The sequence below is a fragment of the Sporobolomyces koalae genome, assembly GCF_050403365.1.
Source record: "Sporobolomyces koalae JCM15063 DNA, S_koalae_JCM15063T_v1_ctg23, whole genome shotgun sequence".
In the NCBI taxonomy this organism is placed as follows: domain Eukaryota; kingdom Fungi; phylum Basidiomycota; class Microbotryomycetes; order Sporidiobolales; family Sporidiobolaceae; genus Sporobolomyces; species Sporobolomyces koalae.
In genome coordinates this window covers 57,138-76,837 of record NW_027481748.1, presented here as the reverse complement: position 1 = coordinate 76,837, position 19,700 = coordinate 57,138, and the positions used below count along the sequence as shown (strand labels likewise).

General features: G+C 54.5%; 8 protein-coding genes across 8 annotated transcripts; 2 read left to right on the top strand and 6 right to left on the bottom strand.

The window, feature by feature from the left end:
• Window positions 1–325: 325 nt before the first annotated feature.
• Window positions 326–3,066, bottom strand: JCM15063_002073 (flavin-containing monooxygenase; the record flags this gene model as incomplete). The annotated part of the gene is made up of 13 exons (XM_076679461.1): window positions 326–402; window positions 494–539; window positions 623–1,094; window positions 1,155–1,254; window positions 1,354–1,612; window positions 1,687–1,753; window positions 1,830–1,948; window positions 2,019–2,138; window positions 2,201–2,581; window positions 2,647–2,672; window positions 2,749–2,776; window positions 2,845–2,881; window positions 2,945–3,066. The coding sequence occupies 13 exons, from the start codon at window positions 3,064–3,066 to the stop codon at window positions 326–328; spliced, it is 1,854 nt and encodes a 617-aa protein (XP_076533369.1).
• Window positions 3,067–3,565: 499 nt separating this feature from the next.
• On the top strand, window positions 3,566–5,192 carry JCM15063_002072 (uncharacterized protein; the record flags this gene model as incomplete). Its single annotated transcript, XM_076679460.1, has 5 exons — window positions 3,566–4,081; window positions 4,171–4,410; window positions 4,483–4,643; window positions 4,718–4,865; window positions 4,968–5,192. The coding sequence occupies 5 exons, from the start codon at window positions 3,566–3,568 to the stop codon at window positions 5,190–5,192; spliced, it is 1,290 nt and encodes a 429-aa protein (XP_076533368.1).
• Window positions 5,193–5,377: 185 nt separating this feature from the next.
• On the top strand, window positions 5,378–6,399 carry JCM15063_002071 (uncharacterized protein; the record flags this gene model as incomplete). Its single annotated transcript, XM_076679459.1, has 4 exons — window positions 5,378–5,473; window positions 5,559–5,662; window positions 5,737–6,174; window positions 6,264–6,399. The coding sequence occupies 4 exons, from the start codon at window positions 5,378–5,380 to the stop codon at window positions 6,397–6,399; spliced, it is 774 nt and encodes a 257-aa protein (XP_076533367.1).
• A 132-nt stretch (window positions 6,400–6,531) lies between these two features.
• Window positions 6,532–10,219, bottom strand: PRP6 (U4/U6-U5 snRNP complex subunit PRP6; the record flags this gene model as incomplete). Its single annotated transcript, XM_076679458.1, has 12 exons — window positions 6,532–6,705; window positions 6,782–7,056; window positions 7,142–7,523; window positions 7,593–7,787; window positions 7,851–7,914; window positions 7,988–8,573; window positions 8,646–8,772; window positions 8,856–9,048; window positions 9,117–9,376; window positions 9,455–9,591; window positions 9,669–9,878; window positions 9,985–10,219. 12 exons carry the CDS (start codon window positions 10,217–10,219, stop codon window positions 6,532–6,534), a joined length of 2,838 nt encoding a protein of 945 aa, XP_076533366.1.
• A 690-nt stretch (window positions 10,220–10,909) lies between these two features.
• RHO1 (Rho family GTPase RHO1) lies at window positions 10,910–11,752 on the bottom strand (the record flags this gene model as incomplete). The annotated part of the gene is made up of 4 exons (XM_076679457.1): window positions 10,910–11,065; window positions 11,127–11,430; window positions 11,551–11,579; window positions 11,657–11,752. 4 exons carry the CDS (start codon window positions 11,750–11,752, stop codon window positions 10,910–10,912), a joined length of 585 nt encoding a protein of 194 aa, XP_076533365.1.
• Window positions 11,753–12,384: 632 nt separating this feature from the next.
• JCM15063_002068 (alpha/beta hydrolase) lies at window positions 12,385–13,772 on the bottom strand (the record flags this gene model as incomplete). Its single annotated transcript, XM_076679456.1, has 7 exons — window positions 12,385–12,553; window positions 12,636–12,761; window positions 12,824–12,831; window positions 12,945–13,000; window positions 13,052–13,453; window positions 13,528–13,546; window positions 13,617–13,772. The coding sequence occupies 7 exons, from the start codon at window positions 13,770–13,772 to the stop codon at window positions 12,385–12,387; spliced, it is 936 nt and encodes a 311-aa protein (XP_076533364.1).
• Window positions 13,773–14,213: 441 nt separating this feature from the next.
• On the bottom strand, window positions 14,214–16,390 carry JCM15063_002067 (TVP38/TMEM64 family protein; the record flags this gene model as incomplete). The annotated part of the gene is made up of 3 exons (XM_076679455.1): window positions 14,214–14,771; window positions 14,830–15,006; window positions 15,068–16,390. 3 exons carry the CDS (start codon window positions 16,388–16,390, stop codon window positions 14,214–14,216), a joined length of 2,058 nt encoding a protein of 685 aa, XP_076533363.1.
• A 1,911-nt stretch (window positions 16,391–18,301) lies between these two features.
• JCM15063_002066 (uncharacterized protein) lies at window positions 18,302–19,276 on the bottom strand (the record flags this gene model as incomplete). The annotated part of the gene is made up of 1 exon (XM_076679454.1): window positions 18,302–19,276. The coding sequence occupies one exon, from the start codon at window positions 19,274–19,276 to the stop codon at window positions 18,302–18,304; it is 975 nt and encodes a 324-aa protein (XP_076533362.1).
• Window positions 19,277–19,700: the final 424 nt, after the last annotated feature.

Genomic DNA, 19,700 nt, shown 5'->3' with positions numbered 1-19,700 from the left:
ACTTCTCTGTCACATGTCGAGACGATACAGTTGCCACAAACTCGAAACGAGATCCGAGCCCGCTCAATTCCATCAGTCTCTCTCTTCCTTGTAGCCTCTCATTAGGACGTAAGGATTGTAGTTGTTCTAAGTAAGGACAGATAAGATGTATCCATAAAGCACTCGGAAATGACGTAAATAAAGCTTGAAGAGTATCCCTCGCGAAACTCGATAGGTTAGATTTCCGACTCGCTCCGAACGAAACTGCTCATCTGTCGTGTCCGGGGTCGACGAGATTGTCAAAGGGATCGAGGCGTGCTGTTCTTGACTTCGGCGGCAAGTATGATCAACAGTGGGTCCACACGAATCGATCTCTGACGATGGTTTCAGTCGAGCGCTTAAAGTGCCACTGACTCCACGGGTCTGAATCGAAACGCGGAATTCAGTCCACCGTGACTCTTCAAGCCCGTCTCATTTGAGCGGGAACGAAACAAAGATAGGGGTTTTCACTGACAGAGGGTTGTGCATTTTCCTCCTTGTTCCTTGTCTGTGTACCAGCTCTGAAATCACTCTCGGTGCATCAGTGAGCGAAACAGAGGACCTCTCGGACGAGAGATAGAGTAGAAGAGAGAGAGAGACTGACAAGGTTTGGTTGTTTCTCCCAAATTTTGTTCTTCATCTCGGTTCTCAACGCTTCGAACCACTCCAACTCGGCTTCAAGGGTCACTTCGACCGTAGGTGCTGCTCCGATCCGAGTTCCTCTTTGTGGTTTGACCTTTCTCGAGGACGCGGGGTTCTCTACCCTGGATCCTTCGTAAGCGAATTCGAGATCCGAGAACAAGATTCCACTCGCGCGTCTTTGCGAGTGGTATGAACTCGCGGAATCGTTCGTGTTGCTGACGAGGACTGGGTATCGAGATTCGTTCTGATCGAATTGCGATTCGAGCAAGTTGGACACTTCGAACGAAACCATGCTCTTGACTGAATTTGAGCGTTCTGGCTTCGAGGGAGAGATCGAAGGTGACGAGGCTGACGAGACTCGGGAACGATTGTCGAGAGTAGAAGGGTTTCGCTTGAGGGATTTGAAGACGGGGTTCAATAGGTTGACCATCATACTAAGTGAGCAGGGTGTATCAGTATTTCTATCCAGCACGATACAGGCAACTCTGACTTACTTGACGGTGCATTCCGTGTTGAACAGGACCGAACTATGGCCAGTTACCGAGTTGGGACCCATCAGGATGAAAAAGTTTGGGAAACTCTCGACCATCGAAGCTGTTTTTTCCCGATTGTTCCGCATTGCCTCGGTCCCATCAGCTCTGTTACTCCACGTTCAGGAAAGACACGCAAATGTGGGCCCTGCAGTGAACGCACTCATATAAGTCCTGACTCCATTCGATTTGAACCGGTCCTTGAGACTCTCTCCTCGATCGTTCTTGATCTCTAGTGGAAACAAGTAGTCGGTCACTTTGAATCCGATCGAGAGTACGAGTACGTCGATGCCGTCAAGGGTTTGTCCAGAAGAGAGCGAGAGCGAGTGATCGGAGGCGGAAACAATTGTCGAAGGTTGGATCAGGGTAAACTTGGGCGAATGTAGCGATCGTGTGTATCCGGCGAAATCAATGATTCTCCTCTGCTCGTCGCGTAGGAATCGTCAATCGAGATAAGGTAACCAGAACTCTGAAAAGCGAGAGGATTTCTCCCTACTTTCTGTCCAAACTCAAAGTCAAATTTGAGCGAGTCCCAGTACTTTTTGGGCGCTGTCTTCTCGATACTAGCGTCAGAGAGAGAAGTTCGGCTCGTCAGCCGGGAGCAACGTGAAGATCTCGGGTACAACTAAGTACGCTTACTAGCGATCGGAAGCTTGCTTGACGTTGTCACGCCCTCGCTTCGCTTGAACCGTGTCGTCGTTCATCCAAAAGTACGATTCGCACAAGTAGAACACTGCAAACCTGACGAGCGAGAACAGCTGCGCTCCGTGTCAAGAGTCAGCCGAATGCTGGCTTGGCGATTCCGGAACTGGGATTGAGATAGCTTACGCCGGGGATCCATCTGATGAGCGAGTTGACGAAGGCAGTGTCGGGAACTTTGTTGGGAGGTACGATAGCATGGGGAGATCTCGCGATTTGCGTGACAGATTTGACTTGATCGAGGATGGCCTATCCGGAGCCAGGGTAAATATTTCTGCATCAAACTGGATCGGAGGGAAGGAAGGACGAACGGGTACGAGTTGAGCGGCGGAACACCCGTTGCCGAGCACGACCACGTTCTTGTCCTTAAGCGAAACCTGTTCGTCCCACTTGGCCGTGTGCATCACCCGACCCTTGAAGTCTTTTGTATCGAACGGAGGATCTGCCGGTACAGACAACGCTCCCACAGCAGCGATGAACACGTTGCAGGTTTCAATGCGAATCGAATCCGATGCGAGGTCGAGAATCTCGAGAGTCCAGAGTCCGGTCGAGCGCGAGAACGTGGCGGATTGAATCAGAGTCTTGTAGGTGATGAGGTGTGAAACCGCATACTTTGCCGTAACGCGGTGGTAGTAGGACAGGAGTGAGGTAGAAGAGGGCCATTGCGTCGGGAATTCTTTTGCGGGTGAAAACTACAACGCGAAAGAACGTGAGTCCGATGTTGGTTGCTTCGCAATGTAAGCAGAATTTGACCGACGGAGAAAGAGTACAACGCGACCGGGACTGCAGTACAAAGGGCGAACCGGATCAGTGTCTGTTCCGGCCGAAAGCTGGAATCGGACCCAAAAGGGAAGCGCACTATCGCATCTTGCGCCAGGGTAGACGTTCTGCCAGGTGAATCGATTCTGGGTCAGTGGATGGCACAGAGAGACACGGCGTGAGTGGGGGAACGCACGGTGGCCCAAGTTCCTCCAAGGTCCGCTCCCTTTTCACTGTCACAGGTCAATCGTATCAGACGACTCCCAAGCAGACTGAGTAGGAGAGGCGATACGGACTAGACTCGGATGTCCGACACGTTCAACTGACGTTTCAGTTGGATCAGCGCCGTCAATCCCGAGATGCCTGCTCCGGCGATGACCACTTCATGATGTGATTTGAGTGGAGGTGTTTCGCTCATGATCGAGATAACGAGAGTGTGGGTGTCGGCTCGCAACAGGCGAGAGGTGAGATCCCAGAGAAACGAGAGGAGCGGAAGGAGCGACGGGGTTTTCAAACGAGAGACGGGGGTCGGTGCGCGAGAAAGAAGGAAAACAAGAAGACAAACAGAGAGGTACGTCCACCAGGAAGGGGCGTTTGCGGCGACGATCGCGCGATGTTTAGGCTGCAGATTGTCTTTCATTTCTAGAGACCTAGAGCCCCACGCGACCGATATGTAGCGCGTGCCCAGTGTGAGCCGATCGTTTAATCATGGTCGGAATGGTATGCAAAGCAGACGGTAGAGCAAACAGGCTGTGAGGAGAGCAGGAAGAGTGCGGCGCGCGCACAGACAGGGGAACTGATCAATCCTCTCTGGCACCGGTCGCGCACGCGTCTCGCATGTTTGTTGATCTCCTTAATTTTCCGGCGACAATCTCTCGCGCGTTCACTCGACCAGACTCGAGCTTGTCGTCGTTAGAATGGCCTTCAGCCCGCGCGCACGGCCCCGCACGGCCAACCTGTCGTTCACCGATCCCGACTTGACCGACAACTATCGCGACCTGAGCCTAACCTCGTCCGTTTCTGGAGATGCGCGCACGAGACACGCCCGGGGAGACACGCCCTTGAGTCGGCCTCCGAGCGTACCTTCGTCCTATGCGACGAGCACGAGTACCTTTGCCGGCGCTGCAACGTCCAACCTCGAACGCCTGTTGGACTTTCTCGACGATGACGACCATGCTCGTGCCGGAGCGTCAACTCCTCCGCCGCCAGCGGCCCCGCCGTCTGCCGCGCGTTCAGCCCTCCCTCCCCGACTCTCTTCTGCCCGCTCTCGCCCGTCTCAGTCGCCACATACAGACTTGCCCGACTCGCCGTCTCCGAGACCTGGCAGTGTCGCCGCGATGAGATCAGGAGAACGTTCGATGCTCTCATTCCAGCCATCCGCACCAGAACCGCAAGAGGGTTCTGTCGATTCAATCGCTCGCATCGCTCAAGCCGTTAGTCTTGGTTTACCCTTCTGTCTTGCGAATTCGAACCCCCTCAACCAAGTCCGATCGAGCTGATGCTGCCATCGGGTGCGTGGTAGGCTTTGGACGAGTTTGACGATACCATTTCGGCCGATCCCACTTCGACCCAGACGACCCCGAGAACCGAGCCAATCGCACATACATCCGCATCTCCTTACGATCGTAGCGTTCGGTCAGAGACGCGGAGAGATGACGGTGTGGAACCGTCTGCCGCAATTCCGTCCGAACCGCTGCCGCAATCTCCTCAATCAGGTTCGAGACATGACTTTTCGGGCAAGGGCGACCCGCACTACTTGAACGTTCAGGCAAGCTCTCGTCAATCGTGAATCACTCGTCTACAGCCCGACTAATGGCCTTTCGAACCCTATCAGCTGATCCGGGAGTTGAGAGAAGCCCAAGACTATATCGGATTCCTACAAGCCGAGCTGAGAACGATCGGACAAGTCGTCACGAAACTGAAGGAGCATCACGATGATCCAGCAGAGACTGTTCAAGTGCCACTAGCATCGGCACCAGAAGGACAGAATCGGCCGTGAGCACGCATTCTTGAATGGTCGTTCGAAGAGCGCGTCCCAAAGTAGTCCTGATTTTCTCGAGGCTATACAGTCAAGCAGAGTCTGATCCTGCATTGCCAGCGACCATCGGCCAATGTCCTGCACTCGCGCTTCCTGTCCCTAGTACCGGAGCCCGTTCTCCTGACGACTTGACCGGTTTTCTCAACGGTTCCAATTCTGCAGCGTTCCAGATCGTAAAGGTACAACATGTTCACTTTTCGTTGACGAAGCTCTACCAAACAAGAATCTGACATCTGTGTTGTCTGGACCCAAACTTTTCCGCTCGTTTGTGAATCTGCTAGCACTTGATTTCGATCCTTCCCTCGACCTTGCCGTCCTCACCATCATCAGTGTCGGTTGACTCGATAGCGAGATCACTCGAATTTGTCAGGACCGCAGACGCTCTCTCTTTCCGGCAGGGTCAAGGGCCAGATGGAGACAGGCCGGTCAGAAGGAGGGACGACGAAATTTTCACGGACGAGAATTTCACCAGGTTGGAGGAGGTCATTCGAGGAACAAGCATTTAGTGGTCAGGGGTTCAGGTGGAGAGCGGAAGTCAAGAGAGTATCGAGGATGTGAGGGGGCGCGCGCTCCGACGCGGCGTTTTGATGACGTGGGAGCCGGACAAATAGGCGGTTTTGGCATTTCTCCACATGTACACGCGTCTTCCCTCCTCCACATTTCACCACACCACCACCACATCGAGCGCGACATGAGTGAACAGACAATCGATAGGAGGATTCCGATCTGCTTCGATGTGCTTGGGACTTGCTTCTCCTTCGATAAGGCAGTGAAAGCGCTCTTGACCGTTCGTCTACTCTCAACCAATCCCTTCGTTCTTCTCGCTCACTTTCCTCGTGACCGTGCTGATGTGTCCTCGGAAATCGTTTCAGGTGTTTCCGGATCTGGACGAAAAGCGCGCAAGTTCCATTATCGACGATTGGTTCCATGCTGCCCAGAGGGACTTTACGTACCTGTCCATGAACGGCGAATACAAGTAAGGGTTCTTCACGTACAAGACCAGGATTTATGGGATCCTGACGGCTTGGCCCCTTTGCCTTGATTGAAAAGGCCAATCGCTCAAGTGCTGAAATTGACATTACCGCGCATCTACCTCATGCACAAATTGATCCCTTCAACCTCTGCTTCTTCAATTGAATCCAACTTGCTCGAACCTGTCACCATTTCGGTCGCCGATATGTCTCCCCGACCTGGGTTGGTCGAGTGTTCCCGGTTGTTGCTCGAATCTGATCCCGTTCGATTCCGACTGCTCGCCGTGACCAATGGTGCACTCGAGACTACACGAAACTTGTTTCGCAAGAATCTCACGAACGACAGTTCTCAATGGGAATACATCAGTTGCGACGAGATCAAAATTGCGAAACCTGATCGGAAAGTGTACGACAACGTGTGGAAACGATTGGGGGCAGAATCGGGTGACTCTGGTGACAAGTACGGGTGGTTCGTTGCGAGCCATACGTGGGACCTCCATGCCGCCAAGAAAGCTGGGTTAGTCGTCCGCGTCCAAATCCACTTGCCTGGTTCAAGACTCGGCAGAACAACTCACACGCTATGGCGAAATTTTTGTCGTTGTGCAGGTTCAAAACTGCGTATGTCACACACGAAGAGTACCTCACTTTGCCTGAGTTGTTTGGACAACCCGACATCGTCGCACATGATCTCGAGGACATCGCTCGTCAGATTATCGGACACGAGAGCAGCAAGGCCAAGTAGGGTTTCGTTAATCGTTTCGGTCCAAATCGTTTCGGTCCAAATCGTTTCGAACAACATTTGCAAACGAAGACTACCAGTATCTATTTTCCAGATCAAAGGAACCGGCGACAGGAGAGAGAGACGGGACAGAGTCTACGAGATTGTCGCGGGAGGAGGATTGAGACTCTCGACCTTGTCAGCCGCGAGATCGAGGATCGCTTTGAGATCCTTGTTGACGTTTTGTGGGTCTTTAGCAACCGACTGCCAGATCAGTCCGTGATGAGGGTCGGCAGTGATGCATTGCGCGAGAAGCGCTTCCCTCTGGTCCTGTGTGTTTGGGAGCTCGAGATCATCAGGGCCCCAGACACGACTTGAGAGAGGAGAGAACCCCGTAACTACGTACCTCAGTGCCATGTTGTTTCTCAAACTTCCACCACCACGCCCACGCATCTCCGTAGTCCGAATCGCCTGAATCTGTTTTGACCGCGCGTTCGAACCAACTCCTCGCCTTGTCAATCTTGCGTTCGGCCCAGAACAGTCGTGCGACGGTGCACAAGACGGGAGGGGCATTGTTGGTCTTCTTGAGCGCGTCGACGGAACGAGTTTTGCGCGTCGGTCGAGGTTCGGTCCATACCGAGTATGAGTGGAGAAGACCTGATGCAGGAAGTGCTTGCAGAGCTGTGATGCACGATCAAGCGAAAGCGATCAATATCAGATGGTGCCACACTCTCGTTGCAGGATGGTGACGAAGATAAATTCTTACCTCGAGCGAGCATTCCTTTGGCAGCTCCAGATTGATCGCGTTCTTCAACCTTGACACTCTCGAGCCAGACTTCCTCACTTTTGGGGTTGATACTCCTGGCCTTCTCGAGCAAAGCCCTCGCCTTGATTCGAACTCCTGCGTTCTCTTCCAATCGACTCGCCATGATCCATAACGGCACCGCCGTCGGACATTTCTTGACTCCAATCGACAGGGCTTCGCGACATTGTGCGAGAGGCAAGGGCGTGATCGTCTGCAACAGTTGAGCGTGAATCATGTGCAGTTTGGCCGAGGCGGGATAGGTCTTGAGCCCATCCTTGACCATCTTGAGCGCGTCGTCCGTTGACGAGTGTGTGCGCTCAAACACGGCCGATTTGATCCAGATCTACATGTGGTCGATTCGACTGTCAGCGAAAGAGGCATCGAGGGTTCCTGAGCCGAGACAAGCACTGACGCGTTCGGTGCCCGAGACTTCTCTTGCTCGCTGCATTAGTTGTTTCGCAGCTTCGATCTGACCATTCTCAGCTTCGAGCTTGACGGCAGCGAGCCAAATGCCTTCGCTGTCTGGATTGGCCTCGAAGGCGCGAGACAGGATCTCCCGGGCTGCATCGACGTCTCCCGACATCCAAGATTCTTTCGCCGCCATGAGCTATCGTATAGGCAGTACGTTTCAGTACATGTGCGAGAGATGGTTTATGTGAGCGAGACTGACCCAGAGAACTTCGGCCTGTGGCACGGATTCGACGGCTCGATTGAGTAGAGCTAGCAGACTCTCCCTGTTGCCGCTCACGAAGACGTATCAGATTCAGGCTCTTCCGGAGGGCAAGCATGAATTGCGGAGAAACGCACCTCGTGCCATGCGATTTTTCCAGTTCTGCCGCTTTCCTCCACACGGCTTGTTTCTGCGGGAAGACCTTGAGTGTGTAGGCGTAAATCGCTCTCGCCGTCGCGATCTTGTCCTTCTGAACCATCGTCTGCGCATCGTCCATCCAGACGTCGAGTCGGTCCTCCTCTTCCAAGCCGAGGTGAATGGTCGCTTTGACGATCGCCTGCGCCGTGACTTGACTACCCTGACCCTCGGCCTTCTCAGCTTCGGCGAGCCACTGGTCTCGACTGAGTTCAGCTCCGTTCTTCTTGAGCGCCGTGACTCCGTTCGCGATGATCGCGTCGACCTGCGAGTGATTACCTTCCTGTTCCTGCAATCGACCGGCAGCGATCCAGATCTCGTGAGAGGTTGGGATCGTTTTGCGAGCCTTGTTGAGAACCTGTCGAGCACGATCGGGAGTCTCGAGTCGTGCGAGTGCGAGCCAGAGTTCTTGCGCGTGCGGGATGACTTCGACGGCTCGAGCGAGGAGGATTCGAGCGTCTTCGGGATTCTCTTCGAGTTTGACTGTCTCTTTCCACAGCTTGACCGACGCTGGGATGTACTCGAGGGCTGAATCGCACAAAAAGAGTGGCATGAGCTTGGCACTCAAAAATCAGATGTTCGATAGATCGCTTGACTTACCTTTCCGCAGAACACGCTTCTTGGCCTTGACTTCGAACTCGAGCTCGACTGCTCTCATCCAGATCCTGACCGACTGCGGAAGTTCCTGAATCGCGTTGGCGAGAATGACTTTGGCATTCTCGTTCGTCTGTTGAGAAATATGGGCAAGATCAATCTAGTGCACAGAAATCGAACATGCGAGGCAATAACGAGAGAAAAGGTGCAACTTACGTTGAGTTCACTGGCGCAGATCCAGACATCTTCGTTCTTCGGACATTGGTCGCAACCTTGCGCGATAATTTTCCTCGCAGCAACCTGCTTCCCGGCAACGTTCTCCAACCATGCAGCCGCGACCCATCCCGGAGCATGCTTCGGGTTCGTTTTGATGAGCGATTGCAACAGAGCTCGGGCACGCTTGATGTCGCTGTCAACAAACCCGATCTCTTGCGCATCAGCTACAGGCTGACGTGTGAGAGAAGGATCGATACGCACCCAATCTCTGACGATGTCTTGAGCATCTGACTGTCCAAGCCTGTCAAGTATCCCTTGGGATCGATAGTCGAGCTGAGGCCTCCCAACGCGTTCGCACCTGCGCCTCCAGCTCCGGACCCCTTCACACCGAGGGATGAGGAAGATCCTAACGAGGTTTGCGTTCCGGCTTGTTCGAGTTTGATCTGCAGCATCTTGTCACGCGCTTGTCCAATCTCGGCAAAATCTTGATGTGCCTCTGCAGGAGTCTCGAACCCTCCGGCCTACAAGAATACCGCTTACTGATCAGCTTCCGAGACGCCAGGACTGGCCCCTTGTCGGGCCTCAGAGACAGAACTGACCATTTGTTCGGAAGCGAGGGACGATTCGAGGGCAGAGGAATCTCGTGCGCCAGTGATGACTGAATCGGGTACGACGTAACTGCGACCTTCCAATCGAGGTTTCTTGACCCTGTTGCCAATCATGTTGCTCACTTCGGCTGCAGGATTGACACATCGTCGAGTCCTCTCGTCAGTCGACCGAAACGAGGAGAATATGGGGCATGTTTCGACTTGCGCAAGTTTTCCCATTCGGTTTCCGACATGTCGGCGAGGCCCCTCTTCAAGTCGGCAAACTGACTTTGGATCGTCGGTCTCTCTTTCAACTGCTTCTCGTGTTCGGCTTTCTCCCTCGCTTCCCTTCGTGCTTTCCTGCGTTCGTCAATCTTGGCATCGACGAGGTCGTAAATCCTGTCGGCTTCCTCGTCGTCGGCTTCGTAGACCGTACCTACAGAGACAAAAAAGAATAGGACGCGATCAGGAATCGTGGTATAAAGTCACATCGAGTGAAGGGGTGGAATTCAATTCGAAAGTGGAGAGACGACAAGGCTGACCTGCAAACAGTCCCGTCTCGTTCTCTGGATCTTGGTACCGATCTGGATCGTATTCCTCCTCTTTGCGTTCTTCCGGTTCACCTTCTCCATCTGCCATGTTCTGATCCCGAGCGGGACCAATGTCGGATCGAGTCGTGAATCCTTGCGCTCCTCGACCCGCTCCGGCGACATAGGACGGAGGAGGTGCGAGGCGCAGGAACGCGTACCGGTCCCCACGGAGACCGAACGTGTCCATGATGACGGAGCGAGCGAGTGTTTCAGGTTACTCGAGGTGGAGGAAGTTTCTCGCGTTCCAAGCCTACCAGCCAGAGGAACGGGCTAGTTTGTGGATGTTGAGGCAGCGTTCGACTGTCGTAGACGGATCGACAAGTGAAGCAGAGCCGGGTCGAGAGAAACCCAGAAAGCCGTCGCGCGCGCGTACGGCCGGCCGATCTCGACTCGCTGACGGCGGTAACCAAAACGATCATTTTCGACACGAGGCAGCCAAGATTGTTTGAAGGACATCTTATCAGTCAAGAGAGAAAGAGAGTCTTTGTGGTACACAGGAAAGAAGAGAGAACGAGAGAGAGGAGGGGTCGTCAAAGCAGCGCGCGCACAAAAGGGGAAGCGAAGAATAGTAACGAGTAAAGAACCACCCGGAGAGAGACTAGACAGAGTGGTGACCCACGTGATAGAACGGGGTTCAAAAGGGGAATACGGCGCACTCACGAGCCGTAAAAGACGGGGAAGAGAATGCAAGGGGGGGTGTCAAGTAAAATGTCGGTCGGAAGGAAAAGTACGGGGTCAGGGTGTATCAAAACGGGGACAATCTGGGTTCAAGAGAAAGCAGACGGAATGCGGAGAGGTCGAGGAGGAGGGGCACGTCGCATGATGAAAGGCGAAGGAAGGGGCGAGAGAGAGTGGGCGAGAGCGGTCGTCGATCCGTTTAGAGGACGGTGCACTTGCCACCCTTCTTGCGACCTTTCGAACTCAACAATGCGAGGCGAGTCGCTTGCTCAAACACTTCGCGCACGCCCTCTCCAGTTCGGGCCGAGCACTCGAGGTATCGGGTCGCTCCGATCTTCTGACGAACCATCTCTCCCTGTTTGCCACGCATCGGTCAGTTGCGCTCGTCGAGGCGATTTCATTCTACAGAGACGCACCTCTTGGGGAGTGACAGGTCGCTGCGAGGTACGCCTCAACTCCTCGATCGTCTTGGGGTCATTCCTGAGATCCTTCTTGCAGCCGACGAGGATAATTGGTAGACCCGAGCAGAAGTGGAGCACTTCCGAGATCCACTTCTCCTGCACGTTGTCGAGCGAGTCGGGCGAGTCGACCGCGAAGCAGATCAGGATCACGTGCGAATCCGGGTACGACAACGGTCGGAGACGATCGTAGTCCTCTTGGCCGGCAGTATCCCACAGCGCCAACTCGACTCGCTTGCCGTCGACAACCAGGTCCGCCACGCTGTAAAACCACAGGCTCGTCAGTGCACTGGAAGAACACACTGCTTGCACGAGGAGACCGAGAGCGCGGGCAGGCGAGCAGAGGGACGAGGTCAGGAGCGTTAGGGGGGGTCCTACTCACTAGTTCTCAAACACAGTCGGCACATAGACCTGTAGTAGAAACGTCACTCGTCAGTATATGCGTTCAGGGTTCTGAGCAGGCAGCGGCGCGCAGCAGTAAGGCTCACTTCGGGGAAAGTGCCCTTCGAGAAGACGATGAGCAAACACGTCTTTCCGCAGGCACCGTCACCGACGATGACGAGTTTGCGTCTGATTTCCGACATGGTTTAAGAGTGGGTGATTGGTGCAGGAGCGAGGCGCGAAGCAGGCGGCAGAGGCGAGAGCGATGGGCGTTGGTTTGATGACACCGCGCGTTTCGCTTGAAATCGATTCGAGGGACACGCGCAAAGTGTTGCGCTGATCAAGAGAGTATGAGGGAGTAGAGCAGCAAACACGTCAGTCACGAAGGTTCGTCGTTCGCGGAGGGCGGCTGCGCAGGAGAGGAAGGAGGAGCGAGAGGCCGAGGGAGTGAAACCCCCCGACGGAACTCGTGCCTTTGCGTTCCCACGCTCTGGCCTGCATCGCGCGCGACCCTCCTCCTGCTACACACAGCGTCCGAGACTCACGTGAGGGCGGCTGGACGGGTGAAGGGTGGAGATTGGGATCGGAATGGAAGTACGATACGCGCGCCTCTCTTCGCATTGAATGCACGCTCTATTATAGACGTGCTGTACGCTTCTAGACCTTCTCTCGCTTCTCTCGCTTTCCGCCTCCCTCAATTTCAGACCACCGAATCTGCTCGAAAGACCGTCGCGCAGTCCTTTCGTCTGCTACTTATTCGCAGGAGAGTATAATTGTTTGAAAAGCTGCTCTCAGCGATCTGCTTCGGATGGGCTCAAGATTCTGCTCGCAAATCCTAGCCAAGCTGCGCAATGACCCATGACCAGAGCTCGTCCATGTCGTCGTCCACGTCGAACGAGTGATTCAATCCCTCGCGTCGCTCGTACCTCACCTCCGAGTGTCCAACCGCGCGCAGCGCTTCGACCACTTCGACCGCTTGATTCTCTGGAACCTTGTCGTCCGCGCTGTTCCACGCCCACAGAACGTCAACCTTGAGTCAGCTTCCTCGAGACATCGCTCAATAGGAGCGGCATGGATGGGACTTACGTGCCGTGAACGAGGTATACGGGAGGAAGCGGAGATACCGTGCGCTTGTCTCTGATCGCTTTCGCGACCGTAAACGCACTCGGGTCTGCGTTCGTACCGTCCAGCAGCAGATTCTGGAGGATTCCTCTGTACGACATTCGAAACAGAATAAATGGGCGGATCATGCGTGGTTGACAAATGTAGCTCACTCTTGAATCTGTACAACCCCTAGGGTTAGTCATGGCACCTCGCGCAAAAATTGATCAATTGATGACTCGCCATGTATGTGTACATCTTGTTCCTGTCGCTCTCATTGTCGTTTCCATTCACCTCGTCCGCTTTGGGGTCAAGAAACTCTTTCAGCTCTGCCTTGTCGATGACCCGGTCTGCATACGATACAGCTACTCGTGATGTTTTCGAATCAGTACCTGGCTCACTATGAATGACATCGAGACGGCAGTAGAGGAGGGTCAACTTGCGTCGCTGAGGCTCATGCCAGAATTTGTCCTCGACGGTCGTGATCGGATAGAGCCCGACGACTCCTCTCAATCTCGCCGTCAAGCCATCGTCGTACTCTTGTCCAGTCTCGTCGAAGCCGATCTTGAGACCGCTCAACAGACTGAGCCATCCTCCTGCGGAAGAACCCATCACGACGATCCTGTCGTAATCGAGACGATTGTCCGTTGCCGTCTTGAACGCGGCAGACGAGATGTACGAGAACAGAGAGGTCAAGTCCGACAGGATTTGGGGGAATCGCGTTTGGGGAGCGAGACGATAGTCCGCCGCTACCAAGCACAGGTTGAATTTCGAAGGTGCTCGGCTCAAGTGAGGGTAGCTATCTGTGAACCGCTTCGAGGTCTCGAGTTGAGCATTCCGTACAACTCGCCGAGTCGTAAGTAAAGAAAGGACGCACAGACGCCGATGCGAGAACCCTGTGTCAGGATTGCAGTGGTGAGCTCGCTGCGATTTCGATTACGAGGACCCGAAGCGAAGCGAACTCACTTGGATCAACCCGCCGCCATGGAACCAGACCACGATCGGCGGTTTGCGGGCACCCGAGTCGGCGTCTCGCTCGGGCAAGATGTAATCGAGCTGGATGTCCAGTCCCCGGACCGTCCTGTACGTGAGAGTGTGCTTCTCGGTATTGCCAGACGCCATTTCCTGTGAGCAACGGTGCGTGTTGCGAAGCACTGAGTAAGTGTGGAGATGGCAAACGAAAGTGGAGGCATGACATGCGGGTGTGGGGCGGCGAGCTGGGTCGTAATACAAGGTAATACACTGGACAACACCACTGGCCTCGAGATTAGGAAATCGAGCACCTCTAGCCGAATCTGAAGAAGAAGCTTAAAACAAACATGTTTCAAAGCAGAAAGAGCGACGCCAGACGATAGAAAGATGCGAGATAGAACGAGGAATTCAAAACAACCGATTATCAATGCGTAAAAAGGGTATCGAATAGAGAATGCGAAGAAACTATAAACAATTTGCGTTTCCGACGAATAGAAGAGCTGCGAGCGAGGAGCCAGACCTCTCAGCGACTGAAAGAGTGGGCACAAGGTAAAAGAAAACTTACTAGAACCTTGGTCAGGGAGAGAAGGGCTAGTGAATTCCGCCCATCTCGGCATCGTCTTCGCCCTCGGCGAAATGATGCGGAAGTCCAGCATCGCTCGCCACCCTCTCGTACGGGTTCCTGCGGCCTGCACCCAGCGTGAACCCTTGTGCGACAAACTCGCTCGCACTCCCGATCGACGCCTTGAACTTTCGCTGCCAGCCTCTTCTGCCCAACCCGTTGCCGCCGGAAGGGTACGTTGGCACCGGAATCGTCGAGGTTGAAGGTACCGAACCGAACCCGAACAACATCCTCGCGATAAGGTCTCGGACACGCTCGATGCCGAGCGAGATCGTTCCACCGCTGCTCAGCATCCGCTTGAGCTGTTCCTTGAAAACGAGGGGCAATACCGAGATCAACGTGACAGCGACCAGTTTCATGACAACCTCTTTCGACCAGATTTTGTCGCCGAGAGGTGTAGAAGGATCCGAGGCGGCGAGAGCGACGAGGTTGCCAACTGAAACCGTCGCGAAATTGAACGGGAACGAGCCGATCAAGAGAGTTGTGAAGAACGGACCGAGCGGTAGTCGTAGTACACCCGAGATGACCTGTTCCAGCAGGTGTCAAGACGCGAATCTCCAGATGCTCAAATGTGGCGACACTCACGTTCAGGACGCTGTAGGGCAACAGTGGGAAGAAACGAGCGAGGAGAAGGTGCGAGAATAGATCCGAACTTGAGATCGGGACGGAGGCTGGACTGCCTGGCATAGGCGAGGCAGTCGGATCGGGCAATTTGAGCGCGCGGCGGGTCATCGCTAATGGCGTCGCAAAGTAGTATTCAACCTGGCGGTTCCGGCTTCGTCAGGCACATGGTCAAGATCAGGAGAGGAGAATTGAAGCTCACAAGGGGCGCAATGACAAGGGCAATCAGGTAAGCGCCAGTACTTCCTGTCGCAGTCCACAGACACGCCCACAGAGTTCCAGCAGTCGTTCCATACAGCGCTCCAAAGAGGATGTTGGTCAGGACAGAACCAGGAATCGAAAAACATTGTTTCCATAGGAACAGGATCGTGAGCACTCCGAATAGATGGAGTTCGGCAGCGAAACTCGACGATCGATACGTCGAAAGGGTCTTTGTCAAGGCGGGCAGATCGGCGACCGAATGGGGCAGGAAGAGGCCGGGAAGCGTGCTAATGAAGAAAAAGATGACGGCGAAGGACGAAAAGAAGAGAGAGACGAGAATGACGAGTTGCGGGATGAAGTCTCGCATCGATTTCGTAGGTGCTGGTAGAGCTGGGACGTCTGAGCTGTCGGACATCGTCGGGGGGTACAGGATAGAAGTCGAGGGTTGATAGCTGTCGCCGATTGTGGCAGTGACAGGGGAGGGACGTTCCGACTCGAACTCGTATGTTTCAGGTATAGGTTTTGGGGGCTGGTAGAGTTCCTTGTTGCGCTCGAGAGTTGGGCTCGACAATTTGGGCGGTTGATTGAGCAGACTTGTAAAGCTTCGGCCCCGTCGAAGGCCCATCCTCGTCATTCCTTCGAGACTTCTGCTCCTGTTCCGACCTTCAACGGTTTTCAAATCTTCCTCCACTTCTCCCTTCGACCGCCACAGCTCCCGCTCTTCCCGCTCGGCACTGCTTCCCCTTCGGCTAGGGCCCTCGACCCTGAAGGATGGAACACCGTTCGATTCGAAGTCCGAGTCTTGGGGTGTTTGAAGCGGGCTGTCTGAGCGAGTCGACCCAGTCTCTGTTCCTGATTGTATCGGCTCGCTGTCGTCTAGCTCTCCGCCCGCACTGCTCCGCGAGGACTGGATATCGCCCTGTGCCGCTCGAACTTTGGCCAATGCCGAACTCGCTCCTCCATTCCCCGCCCTCGCATCCAAGACTTCGTCAACTCGTTGCTTAATTATCGTGTCGAAATTCGGCAGCACGGGCGATCCTGCGAGTGTAGGTTCGAGTGTTGGCAGGACGATGGGAACGCTGACACCCTTGCCAGAGTTGATCGATCGCGCTCGGATGCGGGTCTGCACTCCGCTGAGGTCTGGACGGATTGAGATTGCTGAAGGGCGGGCCACATGCGACGAATTGGGAGAGACCGAAGGCAGGGAAGAAGCTGGAGGGCCTTGCTGTTGAGGGCTTGAAGTTGTGACGGGGCCGGCGGACGCTGGGCGGGCGGGAGTCTCGATCAATGGTCTGAAGGTTGCTGAGCCATTGGGCGGAGTCATACTGCTGCAGAAGCTATCCTTGAATTGAAGAGATGAACTCGGTGTCGACGCTTGAAGCTTGTATTCTTGTATGGCTGCGGCGCGATCGGGAGCCCGATGCCTCACTACGCTGCACTGGGTGAGCAGATGGATTGAGAGAGTGAAGTAGGTGTGAGGTATCTGATTGTCGAGGCGAGGCAAGATATGATCGGCAATGCCCTGACCGAACTTTGCGAAGTCGCTCGCTCCGGGCGCCCGGGCGCTCCGTCCGCATCGAGTGACATCCTCGCGGATCACGCAAAGCCCTCGATCGGTCCGCTTTCTCTCAGCTATTGCCGGGGCAACCACAGTGTATGGAGATAGGACAAGATGTGGCATGTCACCAGTCGAGTCGAGCAAATCAAACCAACCTGGAGAATTTCGGCGCCGGATCGCCCGGCGGGCGCGCAGTTAGATAGCCAGGTTACTTCGGATTTCGAAAAGCTTGCTTGATCTGATCATATCTGCTGGACGTTGCTCTTGCGGAGACGCCTGGAAGAAAATCGTTCCTTAAGATTGGGAAGAGGAGCGGCGAGCATTGAATTTGAGTAGCGCACGGGTCCGCTGTTGCTAGATTCGCTTTCGCGGCAGCCACTCTCATATCGCCCGGTCCTGAAGCAGACTCGATCTGCTGGTGGAAGATCATGACAAGAGGACGTGCGTTCGAGTCGGATTGGGATGGAATATCTGACACGCGAGAGCTTGTCCTGCCGGCAGCCTCTCGTTGCTTCACGCTGCTACGGCTGTCGCCCGTTGTTGAGCTCTGGCGATACAAGCAGACAGAAAAGCTTTTTATGGCTCACACCATTTGCTCTAATGAACCTTTTCGAGCAATGTGATCTTCTGCGTTCCTACCTCGTTCGGGGTACGCTCGAAAAGCTGCTCCTCGATTCGGTCAGGTTCCGCCTTGAACGTCTTTCGTACAGCCTCTCGAACTGCTCGGCGTCCAGATCAGAGCACCTAAGGGGACAGCCTTGCAGCTTCCACTCGCGGGATTGCCAGCCTTTGCAATAACCACAATGCGTTAATATTCGAAGGGCAAAAGCAGATGACACGTCGTCACCGAAAGCAGTCCAGCCTCGGATGACTTACTTCTGAGCCACAATCGAAGGCTCGATGACGCCTGGGCTGATGCAATCTCGGCTGAAATTCTCGCGAGAGCTTATCATCGCATCGAGCGAGACTCTTCACAACGGTTGTCCGGACTTGTGCGTACCATCAATCTTCTTTGATGCATAGCCTCCTCCCAGATGCGTCGTAGCATCGCCGCCGCCTGTTTACTGGATGGCTGTATCAAGGGTCCGTCGAAAAACGCGCTATGGTCGCGGACGCGTCATGACCTTTTGATCAGTGAACGGTGGCAACCGTTTGTGTGTTTCTGTAGGTGGCGCGACTGGAGATCGTTTGGGATCTTTGCTTGACGAATGGCTCGGAGAAAGAACGCGTTTGCGACATCCACAGTAGTTGCTATTACGCCGTTCCCGCCTGAAGTTTCGTTCACTCCCGACCGATCTCAGTAACGTGTAGCGGTAAAAGATGGACGGATTGTTCGATGAAATGGCCGAATCGACGCCGATGTTGCCCGTCCTAAGTATCCGCGCAGAAATCAGGGATCCGTGCAGTCAGGCTTTCGCCTTTCAGACCCTGATCACGCTGTCCGATATAACAGCTGCACTACACTAGAAGCTTTGGTATCGCTGAAAGGGCTTTCCTACGCGGCTTCGGGAGTAGCTTCTCGCGATAAAGGCAAAGCCAACGGAATTGATCCCCTGCGCACAGCCCTCGATACGGCAGTGTCGCTCTGCTAACCGCCATCGTCAGTCGAAAGTGCTAAAAGACCGACTAGGGATATTGCTCATTTACAGGGGAACCAGCAGCAGTACACAGAGGCCTTCAGACCAAGCGCATCGATCCCAAGCTATTCGTAATTGCCTCCTCTTGCGTGATTTGCTTCATCGTTGCCGTTGTCGTTGTCGCCTTTGCCAGTCCGAGCTCTCTGGGAATCCGCGTAAATAGATGGGTCTCGACCCACTGCGTGTTGGCGCTCTCTCCGATCCACAGCGCGTCCTCGATATGGTGGGAATTGATTCCAGGCGAGTTGAGGATGCAGTAGGGTTCACCGCAGTTGCGAGAAAAGCATCCCTCGTATCGCCACACGCTCAGGGTGCGAGAGATGACGAGGCAATCGAAGAAAGAGTCCCTATCTCGAAGTTCCTCGACCAGGAGTCTCAGGAAATAGCGATACACTTCCAGCTTGAAGATCTCGCTCAGGAAGAGCTGGCTCGGCGAGGAAGACGTGAGGAACAGGGGATCAAAGAAAGCGCGTACAGGACGAACCGGATCATTGGGAACAGAGCTCGGCTGGGTTGACTTGATGTCGACGACCTCGAGCCTCCAGGTCAGGTTCGCCGGGACGAAGGTGATCTTGAGGAGTGACGGGCGAAACGAGGACCAGCGTATTCCAGGGTCCTTCCATCCATGTTGACGATATTGCTCCGCGAGCTCCCAATCCGGGGCTGTGATGAGTCCAGGGCTGATGAAATACGCCTCTCCCTTGCTTTTTGAGGCGTGCATTGCGAATTCAAGCACCCGATCCAGCGACTCGCCGTTCCGGTGTGATTCGTCCACTCGACGCTCGTTCCTCAAGACATCGACGATGGCTCGTCGCACCGTTGTGCCTCGGAGCAGGTTCGCTCGAGGACTGAAGCACTCGTGGTGGGATCCGAACGGCTCCGCTGTGTACTCACGGCTCCGAGATTTCCCATCGTGCTTGTACCAAGGGCGAAGGACGTTTGCGAGCTCGGCGGGCTTTTTCTTGACAGTGCGAGGGTAGAGGGTTTTTGCGACATCACCCACTCCAAGCGCCATAGGGCCGTCGTACTGTGTGACAGACATGTCGAGACACACACACAGCGTTCTTAGCGAGATAGATAGGCGAGACGAAAGGCGTGAACGCGAGTTGATTTAGGCCAAAAACAAAGGGACTCTGCGCAATCAAATTGCCGTAACGCTTGCGTAACGGAATCGGCCGCTGAAATGACAAAAGGCCGACAGGTACGTTCAGCTGTGCGCGAATACCTAGTATGATGATAGCAATAAGCCAACCTGAGTGAACTGTGGAAAGTACGTTCAGCCAAGTCGAGGCAACAACGTGAGGAAGAGAGAGAAAAGTAAAGCGCAAGCGAGTTCGATCAAGAGAGCCTGGAAAACAAGGCTGAATAAATGCAAGCATGGCAGAATAAGCACAAACTGTAAGAGGGAAAACCTAAGCCTCTTTCGCGCTTGTCGAGAC